The following is a 15245-nucleotide window of genomic DNA, read 5'->3' as shown; positions in this document are numbered from 1 at the left end:
ATATACTCTGATTACAACCTCATTGATGCCTGGTGAGCACATAATCCTAAAGCAAAATAGCACACTTTTTACTCAAACAGGCATAAACCATTCTCACAAATCAATTTCATACTATTATCTACACCTCTATTTTCTTTCTTCAGGCTAGGGTCTAATTTTCTCCACTTCCTGTCTGACTGACATGCCCAAAGTAAACTGCCTGTTACTCAGGCTCAGAAGCCAGGATATGCATATAATTGGTATCATTGGATAGAAAACACTTTGAAGTTTGTAGAAATGTTAAAATAATGAATGAGACTATAACACAATAGATATGCTAGGAGAAAATCCAAAGAAAAACCAACCAGAATTGTCTTTTTTTTTGAGAGCCCATGCTCTTACAATGCAAAGTATAGGGGCATATTCAAATCCAGCTCCCAGATTGCAATTCCGATGGTTTCCACTAGATGTCAACAGTCTTTTTCAAGGTTTCTGGCTTGTTTCTTCCCAAATGAGAAAGAATTATGAGTTTTAGTGCTGGTACTCAGAGTTGGAAATCAGTTTGTGCACGTGCAACGAAGAGGACGCGCACCTGCTAATATTGTTTTCCTATTGAACATACTTCTTTCCGTATGAAATATTATAGTTTAATTACATTTTAGGTTATCTGAGGATTAAATAGAAACATATTTTGACTTGTTTTAACAAGGTTTAGTGGTAGTTTTTTGGATTCCTTTCTCTGCATGTTGAACGAGTGGATTACTCAAATCGATGGCACCAACTAAACTGACTTTTTGCGATATAAAGAAGGATTTTATCTAACAAAACGACACTACATGTTGTAGCTGGGACCCTTTGGATTGCAAATCAGAGGAAGATTTTCAAAAAGTAAGTGAATATTTAAATCGCTATTTGTGATTTTATGAAGCCTGTGCCAGTGGCAAAATATGTTGATGTGGGACGCCGTCCTCAAACAATCGCATGGCATGCTTTCACTGTAAAGCCTGTTGTAAATCGGACAGTGCAGTTAGATTAACAAGAATTTAAGCTTTTAACCGATATAAGACACTTGTATGTACCTAAATGTTTAATATCCCAACATTTTTTGATTCTTTATTTGAATTGCGCGCCCTCCAATTTCACCGGAAGTTGTCGACAGGTGTCCCGCTAGCGCCTAACCATAATTTAATCAGGAAAATAGAAATTTGACATACACTATATACAAATGTATGTGGATACCCCTTAAAATTAATGGATTCGGCTATTTCAGCCACACCCGTTGCTGACAGGTGTATAAAATCAAGCACACAGCCATGCAATCTCCATAGACAAACATTGGCAGTAGAATAGCCATACTGAAGAGCTCAGTGTCATTCAACGTGGCACCGTCATAGGATGCCACCTTTCCAACAAGTCAGTATGTCAAATTTATGCCCTGCTAGAGCTGCCCCGATCAACTGTAAGTGCTGTCATTGTGAAGTGGAAACGTCTAGGAGCAACAACGGAAGTGGTAGGCCACAATCTCACAGAACGGGACCGCCGAGTGATGAAGCGGGTAATTAAAAATCATCTGTCCTTCATTGCAACACTCTGAGTTCCAAACTGCCTCTGGAAGCAACGTCAGCACTAGAACTTTCATCGGGAGCTTCATGAAATGGGTTTCCATGGCCAAGCAGCCGCACACAAGCCTAAGATCACCATGCACGATGCCAAGCGTTGGCTGGAGTGGTGTAAAGCTCCCGCCAATGGACCCTGGAGCAGTGGAAACACATTCTCTGGAGTGATGAATCACGCTTCACTATCTGGCAGTCCGACAGACAAAAATGGGTTTGGGGGATGCCAGGAGAACACTACCTGCCCCAATGCATAGCGCCAACAAGTTTGGTACAGGAGGAATAATGGTCTGGTGCTGTTTTTCATGTTTCTGGCTAGCCCCGTTCATTCGATGTGAAGGGAAATCTTAATGCTACAGCATACAATGACCTTCTAGATGATTCTGTGCTTCCAACTTTATGGCAACAGTTTGAGGAAGGCCCTTTCCTGTTTCAGCATGACAATGCCCCCATGCCCAAAGCGAGGTCCATAAAGAAATGGTTTGTCGAGATCGGTGTGGAAGAACTTGACTGGCCTGCACAGAGCCCTAACCTCAACCCCATCGAACACCTTTGGGATGACTTGGAATGCTGCATTAGTGCCCGACCTCACTAATGTTCTTGTGGATGAATGGAAGCAAGTCCTCGCAGAAATGTTCCAACATCTAGTGGAAAGCCTTCTCAGAAGAGTGGAGGCTGTTATAGCAGCAAAGGGGAGACCAACTCTATATTAATGCCCATGATTTTGGAATGAGATGTTCAACAAGCAGGTGCCCACATACTTTTGGTTATGTAGTGTATGAGCTTGTCTGACCACCATGCTTACTGCTGCCAACTTCACATTTTAGAATCTCCTAAAAGAGCTACAAGTTGGCTTTTCGACATTCATTACTAAATAATCCTACATTCTGGGATCAATTTGAAATGTAACTAAATTATTTCATAATAATCAATACAAATTCAGTAGATGACCTCCGGATTCAATGGGATGTCACCAAAGGTTTTGTTAAAAATAATGCATTTGCATCTGGGTTGAATAAATTACAATTAAAGAATATATCAGGCTATTGCATCCCCCCAATAGTCCAAATGTGGAATGCGTACCCTTGCCGATATCATGGACAGAAATGGTGCAGCATTCCAAGATTGGAAAGATACATACACATTACCAGGCAACTTCTTTTTTTTCTATATTTACAACTTAGGTCAGCTATGCTGGCCTATGGAGTCCCTTGGGAATCCCAACTACCATCCAATGATGGGATTTCTAAATAAATGATAAATGATGAGCTCCCGAAAGGACTGATCTCTATAATATATAAACAACTACTGGAAAGCTCATATTCTGGATGGAGACATGTTAGCTGGTTGGGGGAAGGGGATGGGAGAATAGGGGTGGAGGCCCACTTCATTTTTTGTTTTCTTTTTCTGTTTATACTAAGGTTATTATTATTAACATTTTAAAATATGATCAAAATGATCAATAGTTTGTAGTTATGTACCTTTTGCTATGTTTTTCAAAATGTTGTCACAAAAAAAGACACCACTGGTCCACTGATCTATTGCGCTACACTGAGTATACAAAACATTAAGAACACCTGCTCTTTCCATGACATAGACTGACCAGGTGAATCCAGGTGAAAGCTATGATCCCTTATTGATGTCAAATGTTAAATCCTCTTCAGTCAGTGTAGACAAAGGGGAGGAGACAGGTTAAAGAAGGATTTTTAAGCTTTGAGACAATTGAGACATGGATTGTGTATCTGTGCCTTTGAGAGGGTGAATGGGCAAGAGGGTGAATGGGCAAGACAAAAATCACCTTTAAGCGGGGTATGGTAGTAGGTGCCAGATGCACTGGTTTGTGTCAAGAACAACAACACTGCTGGGTTTTTCACACTCAACAGTTCCCTGTGTGTATGAAGAATGGTCATCCACCCAAAGGACATCCAGTCAACTTGACACAACTGTGGAAAGCATTGGAGTCCATGCCCTGACGAATTGAGTCTGTTCTGACGTCAAAAGGGGGGGAGTGCAACTCAATATTAGGAAGGTGTTCCTAATGTTTTGTACACTCAGTGTATTTGTATAACTTGATGTGATGAGTACTATCACATCAATAAAAATACCAGTATAATACATTTTTTATAAGCTTTAAAAAAATGGCACCATTGCATGGACAGGGCAATGGGAAGGGGAATGCTTTAAAAGGCAATTAGACACATTATTTGGTATGGCCAAGAATATTTTTCCTCAGCTACAACAAAATTGATCTCAACTAAAGTAAAGCCCTTGTCACATATAGTGCATTCAGAAAGTACTCAGAGCCATTGCCTTTTTCCACATTTTGTTACGTTGCAGCTTTATTCTAAAATGGATGAAATAAAAAAATAAAAACTCATTAATCTACACACAACACCCCGTAATGACAAAGCAAAAACTGTTTTTTAGAAATGTTTGCACATTTATTAAACATAAAAAACAGAAATACCTTATTTACATAAGTATTCAGACCCTTTGCTATGAGACTCGAAATTGAGCTCAGGTGAATCCTGTTTCCATTGATCATCCTTGATGTTTCTACAACTTGATTGGAGTCCACCTGTGGTAAATTCAATTGATTGGACATGATTTGGAAAGGCACACACCTGTCTATTTAAGGTCCCACAGTTGGCAGTGCATGTCAGAACGTTCCCCATCCAACCTGACAGAGCTTGCAAGGATCTGCATAAAAGAACAGGAGAAACTCCCCAAATACAGGTGTGCCAAGCTTGTAGCGTCATACCCAAGAAGACTCGAGGCTGTAATCGCTACCAAAGGTGCTTCAACAAAGTACCGAGTAAAGGGTCTTAATACTTATGTTAATATGATATTTCAGTTTTTTATTTAATTTGAATAAGGCTATAACGTAACCAAATGTGGAACAAGTCAAGGGGTCTGAATACTTTCCGAATGCACTGTATATGGGATCAGTAACATAGCGGCTCATTAACCTTACACCCTAAAGATATCAAACTAAGAGGGGCCCCTAGATTTAAGGCAGAGTGAACTATAGGTGGAGCCCCCCCTGTAAGGGGTCAAGGGTGAAGTCTAGGATCAGAGTGGTGGGTTTCAGTAGGCATCAGTAGCGGCCACCATTGTCTTGTCCATTTCCTACAGTAGCTTCTAGCTAGTATCAGCTAGCTACATCTGTAACTAGTTCACTACCACTGACTAGCCTACAGACTAGCGCACAGGTCCATGGACTAGCTATAGCATCACAGTGAGCCTGTACATTGGCATGTGTGATGACTACAGCGGAGCAGTATGGTGGTGAGGTTCTAATTAGCCCCTGAGTCATACAGCTGTAAAGGACCATGCCAAGGGAGGGTGGGGTGGGGGGGTACATACCAACTCATTACCACTCCACAACACGCTGTACACTTGGAGAGAACACTTCCCCACACTGCTTTTATTAGGGGAGAGGGAGTAGGGAGAGAGAGAGAGAGAGAGAGAGAGAGAGAGAGAGAGAGAGAGAGAGAGAAGAGGGGGCAAGTTTGGAGCAGGAGCCCTGTCCTGGCACTGAGATTCTTTCACTGGCACCAGATGAGGAGCGCTGAGAATACGAGCCACCAGATGAGTGGTGAAGATACGAGCCACCAGATGAGTGGTGAAGATACGAGCCACCAGATGAGGAGCGGTGAAGATACGAGCCACTAGATGAGGAGCGGTGAAGATACGAGCCACCAAATGAGGAGCGGTGAAGATACGAGCCACCAAATGAGAAGCGGTGAAGATACGAGCCACCAAATGAGAAGCGGTGAAGATATGAGCCACCAGATGAGGAGCGGTGAGAAATCGAGCCACCAAATGAGAAGCGGTGAAGATACGAGCCACCAAATGAGAAGTGGTGAAGATACGAGCCACCAAATGAGAAGCGGTGAAGATACAAGCCACCAAATGAGGAGCGGTGAAGATACGAGCCACCAAATGAGGAGCGGTGAAGATACGAGCCACCAAATGAGGAGCGGTGAAGATACGAGCCACCAAATGAGGAGCGGTGAAGATACGAGCCACCAAATGAGGAGCGGTGAAGATATGAGCCACCAGATGAGGAGCGGTGAAGATACGAGCCACCAGATGAGGAGCGGTGAAGATACGAGCCACCAGATGAGGAGCGGTGAAGATATGAGCCACCAGATGAGGAGCGGTGAAGATGCAATCCACCAAGCACATGGCAGCAGAGTGAGAGATGATACAGAGTGGATAAGAGAGGAAGAGAAGACAGGTTAATAGGAGATCAGGGGAAACTATAGAAGACTAGAGGCATGGAAAGAGGACAGGAGATAATAGAACTTGAGAGGAGGAGAGGAAAGGACATACAGGAAGAGAGAGGAAAAAGAGGGAGAGGTAAGAAAGAGAGGAGTCTGGTAACCCTAGCACAAAATAAAATGTATACACTCACTACTGTACGTCGCTCTGGATAAGAGCGTCTGCTAAATTACTAAAATGTTAATGTGAAATGTAGCACTGCCGCTGTCGAAAACACAACACCAGCTAATGTCAACCAGATGTGTCTCCTTCCCCTGGCGCTGGAATGCAAATGTATTGTTAATGGGAGCAAAACAGACAAAGATTAGGAAGTGCTGGTGTGCTGTGAGCGGCACATTCCGCCGCAACACAAATATTGAGCTAAGACTAATGTTGCACGAATTAGGATTTTCGCAGGTTTACAGTGCCTTTTGTAAAGTATTCAGACCACTTTACTTTTTCCACATTTTGGTAGGTTACAGCCTTATTCTAAAATTGGAGAGGAAAAAAAAACATTTAATCAATCTACACACAATACCCCATAATGACAAAGCAAAAACAGGATTTTAGAAATGTTTGCTAATTTATAAAAAAGAAAACCTGAACTATTACATTCACATAAGTATTCAGAACCTTTACTCGGTACTTTGTTGAAGCACTTTTGGTAGCGATTACAGCCTCGACTCTTCTTGGGTATGACACTACAAGCTTGGCACACCTGTATATAGACAGGTGTGTGCCTGTCCAAATCATGTCCAATCAATTCAATTTACCACAGGTGGACTCCAATGAAGTTGTAGAAACATCTCAAGGATGATCAATGGAAACAGGATGCACCTGAGCTCAATTTTGAGTCTCATAGCAAAGGGTCTGAATACTTATGTAAATAAGGTATTTCTCTTTTTTATTTTTTATAAAACTGTTTTTACTTTGTCATTATGGGGTATTGTGTGTAGATTATTTAATCAATTTTAGAAAAAGGCTGTAACGTCTCAAAATGTGTAAAAGGTCAAGGGGTCTGAATACTTTCCGAATGCATGTGTTCTTGCGGTTTAGGCCCGCACGATTCCAACGGCATCAGAGAGGATATGAACGAACCTAATAAAATATTCAATTCAAAATCCAATCGTCAACCGACGCCTGTAGGTTGGGGTTTAGTTGGTTGGCGTTTAGACAGCTCGGTGATTAACACACAGAGAAAGTCAAAATGAGTAGTGGTGGGGATTACACAAACACATCCCTACAATTAATAATAGGCATGAAAAATGGACCTCAGATTTCAGTCAAAGTGAATTATTGAATTACAGATGGACAGCCAACGAGAGAGAGAGAGAGAGACGGAGAGCTGTGCCCATGGAGACAGGAGCCTAACATTGGGAGCCGAGCATCTTTTTAATAAAGGTAATGCTTTTATGTCACAGAGTCAGAGAGAGTCAGACATAACATGAACCACACACTCCACTTAGAGTAAAAGACATTAGGTGGTGGATATTAATGTTGTGTTTCCTGTGTCCTGCCAGTCAATCAGTCTGGTGCCTCACCTGTCACTGTGTCACGGTCTCAGAGGCATCCCATACATGTAATGACTGTGACTCACCCTGGCACCACATAAATCAGGCTGGTGTCAAAGCAGGCCATCTATACGCCAATGATTGCAAAACAAGATGTGGGTCAAGGAGGGAGGAGAAAACCATCAAGAGTAAACACATGACATGCCAAAACGGTGGGAGAAAACTAGGCAGAGTGTTTGCAGCCATGTCAAATACTGGCCTATGAGACAGGGGAGGAGGGGGGGAAACTAGGCAGAGTGTTTGCAGCCATGTCAAATACTGGCCTATGAGACAGGGGAGGGGGGGAGAAAACTAGGCAGAGTGTTTGCAGCCATGTCAAATACTGGCCTATGAGACAGGGGAGGAGGGGGGGAAACTAGGCAGAGTGTTAGCAGCCAGGTCAAATACTGGCCTATGAGACAGGGGAGGGGGGGGGAAACTAGGCAGTGTTAGCAGCCAGGTCAAATACTGGCCTATGAGACAGAGGGGGAGACGCCAAAATCAGTGAATAAGGAAAAAAATAGGCAGGACTCCAAGACTTTTTGCAAAAGCTGGTCTGAGCCACATGGCCGAAAACAGCTCGACCTTGGAACAGGACGCACGCTGGTGTGTGTCAAATGAAGGCAGAAAAAAACAGAGAGTTGCAGGGAACGGGCCACATAACGAAGGCCAAGCGAAGGTGCCAGGGAGCTTTGGATCAATCGAGGCATTGTGGAAGACGGTACTCAAGTTAAAGTCAATGAGCAGAACCGAGAGGGTCACCAGGGGTCAGGAGAGGGGGTGCCTTCAGAAAGTATTCATACCCCTTGACTGATTCCACATTTTATTGTGCTCCAGCCTGAATTCAAAATTGATTAAATAGATGACAAAGTGAAGACATGTTTTTAGAAATGTTGGCAAATGTATTGAAAATAAAATACAGATATCTAATTTACATAAGTATTAACACCACTTTGTAGAAGCACCTTTGGCAACGATTACAACTGTGAGTCTTTCTTGGTTAGCCTCTAAGAGCTTTCCACACCTGTATTGTGCAACATTTGCCCACTATTCAAGCAAACTGGTTGTTGATCATTGCTAGACAACAATTTTCAGGTCTTGCCATAGATTTTCAAGTAGATTTAAGTCAAAACAGTAACTCGGCAACCCAGGAACATTCACTGTCTTCTTGGTAAGCAACTCCAGTGTAGATTTGTCCTTGTGTTTTAGGTTATTGTCCTGCTGAAAGGTGAATTAATCTCCCAGTGTCTGGTGGAAAGCAAACTGAACCAGGTTTTCCTCTAGGATTTTACTGTGCTTAGCTCCATTCCATTTTTATCCTGAAAAACTCCCCAATCCTTAATGATTACAAGCATACCCATAACATGATGCAGCCACCACTATGCTTGGAAATATGGAGAGTGGTAGTCAGTAATGTTTTGTATTGGATTTGCCCCAAACATAACACTTTGTATTCAGGGCAAAAGTGAATTGCTTTGCCACATTTCTTGCAGTATTATATTAGTGCCTTGTTGCAAACAGGATGCATGTTTTGGAATATCTTTTCACTCTGTCAATTAGGTTAATACTGTGGAGTAACTACAATGTTGTTGATCCATCCTCAGTTTTCTCCAATCACAGCCATTAAACTCTGTAAATGTTTTAAAGTCACCATTGGCCTCATGATGAAATCCATGAGTGGTTTCCTTCCTCTCCGTCAACTGAGTTAGGAGGACGCCTGTATCTTTGTAATGACTGGATGTATTGATACACCATCCAGAGTGTAATTAATAACTTCAACATGCTCAAAGGGATATTCAATGTCTGCTATTTTGTATACATTTTTTAAATCTACCAATAGGTGCCCTTCTTTGTGAGGCATTGGAAAACCTCAATGGTCTTTGTGGTTGAATCTGTGTTTGAAATTCACTGCTCGACTGAGGGACCTTACAGATAATTATGTGACCTGTTAAGCACATTTTTACTCCTGAACTTATTTAGGCCTGACATAACAAAGCGGTTAAATACTTATTGGCTCAAAACATTTAGGCTTTTCATTTTTAATGAATTTGTAATTCATTTTGAAAAACATCATTCCATTTTTACATTATGGGGTACTGTGTGTAGGCCAGTGACAAAAAAAATCTAAATTCAATCCATTTTAAATTCAGGCTGTAACACAACAAAATGTGGAAAAAGTCAAGGGGTGCGAATACTTTCTGAATGCACTGTATGGGTGTCACTCTCTCTGCTATGGTCTTGGCCAGCAGAACAAAGCTACAACAAGAACCAAAGGGCCCAAATTGGACACGTGTTCACAGTTCCCCAACTAGCCAACAGCCGAATGAAGTGACTACAAAAATATGACCTTTTCTTCACGGCTGCCGAGAGAAACACAACATTCTTATTCTGAGGGAGGGAAAAAGAACATCAGGCGTTTGTCATAACTTTAATTTGGAGAACCGCTTGGTGGAGACCAAGATTTTTTACAATAAGGGGCTCTTAAACTGAATCAAGTGATCAAGTTCAAACAGTTCCAAGGACTGAACTTAATGCCATAAAATGGTTACAATAAGATTACATGCTTTTCATTTTTACTGCATTAATAATTGGGTCTATCAATGCAATGTTTAGCTGGTGCAACACTACTTAATTATCCACTGCCCGAAAGAATCCTTTAGACTGATGATTCTCAACTTTAGTAAAAACCACATGGTCAACTAAATCTAGATATCTAGAGTCTTGTACAGCAATATACATTTAGAATGACCCATTTATACGGTAACCACAGTTGGAATGACCCATTTATACGGTAACCATTGTTGGAATGACCCATTTATACGGTAACCACAGTTGGAATGACCCATTTATATGGTAACCATTGTTGGAATGACCTATTTATACGGTAACCATTGTTGGAATGACCCATTTATACGGTAACCACAGTTGGAATGAACCATTTATATGGTAACCATTGTTGGAATGACCCATTTATACGGTAACCATTGTTGGAATGACCCATTTATACGGTAACCACAGTTGGAATGACCCATTTATATGGTAACCATTGTTGGAATGACCCATTTATACGGTAACCATTGTTGGAATGACCCATTTATACGGTAACCACAGTTGGAATGACCCATTTATATGGTAACCATTGTTGGAATGACCCATTTATACGGTAACCATTGTTGGAATGACCCATTTTATACAGTAACCATTGTTGGAATGACCCATTTATATGGTAACCATTGTTGGAATGACCCGTTTATACGGTAACCATTGTTGGAATGACCCATTTTATACGGTAACCATTGTTGGAATGACCCCTCCATCACCCACAAAACATAATGAACAAAGACAAATTCACATCCGCATTGAGGAATATGACAAAGCCCCCCAATTTCCTGTTCGGCTGCCGAACGCAATCTCTTTAGCTGCCGAGACCCAACCCAAGACCCATTTCAAGAGAGTTGCTGTGTTTTTCATCAACTGACCTTAACCTATCCCCACCCTCTCTTTCGCTTCTCACTTGTACAACAGCTATCTCGTCTCCGAGGCATTTCATCTAGGCCTACATCTGTGTTGTGGCCGGTGTTCTGCCAGATGAACAGGCTCCACCAGTGTGTGTGTGTGTTGCCAGAACAACAGAGTGGCTCCAGAGGGAAAGAAGCTTTCCAACACGCTCAGGGAGGCTGATCAAACACAGCAGTAGTCCCCCTTCACTAGGGAAAGAGAGAATCACAGTCCTGGGAAAAATCCCCCCCCCCCCACAAACACACACACACATGCACAAACACACACACACACACACACACACACACACACGCACACAAATGATGGCTGTTTGGTATTCATCCAGACAGTAATGTACTTCACTTATTACGCTCTCCCGGAGCTGCAGGGTCTAATTTAGTGCACCTGGAAGTGAGCAGCCAACAGCCCCCCTGCTATAAAATAGGAAGACGGATTGCAGCTCTCCATGCTCTGAGAGACCAGCAGCACCGGAGACAGTGTGTGTGTGTGTTTTGATGACCAAACATATCCCCAAGATGAGGAAGGGTGGAGTCCTTGGTTGGATTACTGAGGATTAGCATGTAATGTTAAGGAGTTAAGAGCTTACACTTTCACTGATTGCCTATGATTGCACAACTTTCTGTTGTGGTAACCAAACTGCCCCAGGAATTCTCTACTCTAGCCCCAGATAAGTTCAGTGTAAGCCCAATTTTACCCCAAAATATCGGAACAGGACAGACGGAGGACAGCAGAGATTTTGGAGTGAGTTGATCTTTACAAGACAAAGTTAAAGTATTTGTTTCTTCGGGTTCTGTTAGTCTTATCATTACTCTTCTGTAAGTTCCTGGCCTGTATTGTGCTGTGTTACGTCAGACATTGATAAGGGTGTTGGGAGTTTAGGGTTTAGGGTTTAGGGTTTAGGGTTCCCATCTAAATCCAAATAGACCAGGGCCCAACGTTTGTCTGTAGAGAGATGATGAGCTCACCTGATCTGGCTCGCAATTGGCGTTGTGCTGCTGCGACGTGTCTTTCACCTGCTGCTTCTCCTCCAGACTCAGGCACAGCAGCCACGTGACCAGGCCCGCCACGAACATGCCGATGTCTGGGATGAACACACGGATGCCGTTTCCTGCATCGGCACCTCGGACACTGCACACACGGACAGAGAGAAACAAGGAAAAATTGTAAGCCAATCAGGATAGATGAGATGAGGATAAATGCTTTGAGTGTTATTCTGTTCTTTTCAGATGCAGTAGCCTATACTGTATTGTTTTATAAGGTTTCCTGTAAGTTGAGTGTCGAGATTTGACGCCAGCGTTGATAAAATAAAAACTGTACCAATTATACTTCAATTGTACATTTACAATCTATGTCTTTACCACGAGACGATGGTAAACACAACGTGGTGTGGTTAAGAGCTAGTTTATATATAATGCAAAACATTCCTCTTAATGGCTTTTATGGATCATAACAAAGTAGAGTAATCGTTAAATAGTTTACAGTCTGAATTCCTCTTCTATAAATATATGGGTGCAGTATTTCCTCATATACCTGACTGGTAACAAAAGGAAGGCCAATCACATTCATTCATATTCCAATATTGTTGACTGGGATTGTTTTCTCACACAAAATACGGTGGATTGGTTATTGAAGTAAATCAGAGGCTCAGTGAGGAAATAAAAAATGTAAAGGTAAACAAAGTAGCTATAAGGAAATGGCTATATAACGTCAAAGTACAGCCGGTCTATACATTGTGTACTATACATTGTCCTATACATCGTCTATACATTGTGTACTATACATCGTCTCTATACATTGTGTCCTATACATTGTGTCCTATACATTGTGTACTATACATTGTGTACTATACATCGTCTCTATACATTGTGTCCTATACATTGTGTCCTATACATTGTGTCCTATACATTGTGTACTATACATCGTCTCTATACATTGTGTCCTATACATTGTGTCCTATACATTGTGTACTATACATTGTGTACTATACACAATGTTTTACAGGCCTTTCTCCACCCACACCAATAAAAGCATGGCCTGTATTACATTTTTAACAAATGTCATAAAAAATGTGCATTCAAACTTCCAAAACCCCCTTCGAGCTAAAATAACGCCTGAGAGGAAATGAAGTTTTACGGGTGCCCTTTGCTCAATAGTGCACTGCGCTAGCCTCTTAAAATACACTGAAAACATTTTGTTCCACAGAAAAGGCGTGGGTTATTCTCACTGTCCTCCCTGTTACAGCGCTGGTCCGGCTGGTTCTTATTTCCCATGCTCTGGAAGTGTATGCTGTGCTGTGTCCGTTACAGTGGGCCCAACTCTGGTCCCCCTCTATTGGCCCAAAAAACATCTCAAATGAAATGAAACCATCCAATCCTTACCATGGCCTTCTTTCAATGCCACCACCCCAACCCCAATTTCAATCGAAAAGCGTCATTCTCAACTTTTCTATTTGCTCAGGTTCAAAGCAGTGAGCAGCAACACTAGGCAGATGTGAGAGAGAAGAAAAGTTAAAAAACAGCTGAAGTTACATTTTCAGAGGAACCTTTTGAGCTACATTTTCTATTAGTGAATTGGGAGTGTGGGTGCGCAGTGCTGGCTGCTGGCTGGTAGGGAGCTTTTCATAAGAGGCCGCGGTGGGAGCACACAACACAGTACACCCTCTATGAACCAAAGACAGCTCAGGAGGCTGGTATTTCTGGTGAGTCATAGTGCAATGCACTCTGGGAGACTGTGTGATCGGGGTGGGACCAAGACATCACCAGACATACGGCCAGGGACACCGTGGGAGAGCACAAGGAGCTTAACATTAGTGATGACGTTCCGAAAAAGAGCAAGGTCAAACAAGAAAAAACAAATCTACATATTAGTGTGTAAACAGTCAGTTAGGAAGGGATGACCGAGTCTAAAGGTAGGGAAGAAAGACTGATAGTGAATTGGATTCTGTTATCAGTTTGAAGGCGTCAAGGAAGGCCCTTTTAAAAAGCAGGTAGCCATTGCACAGGAACCTCTCCCCAAGAGGCCAATGGCAGTTGGGCACCTGTGATGGTATTAGAAGAAATGGCTGTATAATCTCAGGATATTCAGGATATACTGCCACGAGCAGCAGATGGATATCTCCTTAGACAGGATATACCGCCACGAGCAGCAGATGGATATCTCCTTAGACAGGATATACTGCCACGAGCAGCAGATGGATATCTCCTTAGACAGGATATACTGCCACGAGCAGCAGATGGATATCTCCTTAGACAGGATATACCGCCACGAGCAGTAGATGGATATCTCCTTAGACAGGATATACTGCCACAAGCAGTAGATGGATATCTCCTTAGACAGGATATACTGCCACAAGCAGTAGATGGATATCTCCTTAGACAGGATATACTGCCACAAGCAGTAGATGGATATCTCCTTAGACAGGATATACTGCCACAAGCAGTAGATGGATATCCGAGTTTTCGCATGCTTGTTTTGCTTTGTTGTTGTGTTGCATAAAACTTTAAACAAATGTTTGGATTCCCATGGCGCTCGCTCCGCATGAACCCCTACGTTCAAAGGCGAGCGGCCAGGGGAGGGCGCAGACGCAGCCGCTTTGAACCGAGCGATATTTGCCTTCGTAAAAAACATTTATAAGCTGCAGACGGCGCTAGTTAACACACTAGATAAAAACACATGAAAAAAAACGGGGGCCCAAACAGCAGAGTCAACAAAAGCTCTTTGTAATGAAGCCTCTCTGTGTCTAAACGGTTTGCTTCTCTCTCGCCGTTTAAAGCGTCTTTCATCTCAGTCCTGCTCATAAAGACAGAGCTGTGGAGTTGTGAGCTGGCAACAGAAACCCTTGCACATGGCATTGATTTGGGACCGAAGATAATACGGGTGTGATAAATAACCACCTTTAACCATCTCTACTCCAGGAAGCGGCATTAAAGGGGAGGCCATCAAAGTGGCTAGATGAACTGTACAGATTTAGCCTGTCAGTCTCATCTCTGGAAAGATATCTTGTCTTCATAGAAGAAGAAAAAAACATAGAAATGTAACTGGTTGATGGACACAGTGACAGGCTGCTACCGAGAGTGAAAAGAGCTATCTGTTGACTGGCAGTTCATTTCGGAAGCCATAACAAAATGTTGCACTAGCTAGCGAGCTAACTCGATTTAGCTGTTATGAGAGACTAACTGGCACTGGACTTGAGGCCTTGAGGGCACACCAAGGTGCCAGAGAGGGAATAGACAGCTCAGAGTACGGCCAAGACGAGGTTATTCAAACTAATACACACAAACCTGTGATATTGATTTCAACATGAATCCTAGAAAGTCTT

The 15245-nt window shown here is 42.4% G+C and overlaps 1 protein-coding gene across 2 annotated transcripts in view; it reads right to left on the bottom strand.

Annotated features, from left to right (window-relative positions):
• LOC106590335 (piezo-type mechanosensitive ion channel component 2) overlaps positions 1-15245 on the bottom strand; it is a 156157-nt gene that overhangs the window by 59302 nt on the left and 81610 nt on the right. For both annotated transcript variants that reach the window (XM_082970741.1, XM_082970742.1), the window contains exon 5: positions 11893-12055. In XM_082970741.1, the coding sequence (XP_082826867.1) occupies positions 11893-12055 (163 nt within the window). The remainder of the gene's footprint in view (positions 1-11892; positions 12056-15245) is intronic.

Source organism: Salmo salar, chromosome 29, assembly GCF_965601325.2.
Source record: "Salmo salar chromosome 29, fSalSal1, whole genome shotgun sequence".
Taxonomy (NCBI): domain Eukaryota; kingdom Metazoa; phylum Chordata; class Actinopteri; order Salmoniformes; family Salmonidae; genus Salmo; species Salmo salar.
The sequence above is the reverse complement of the archived record's forward strand: the minus strand, read 5'-3'. Positions and strand labels throughout refer to the sequence as shown.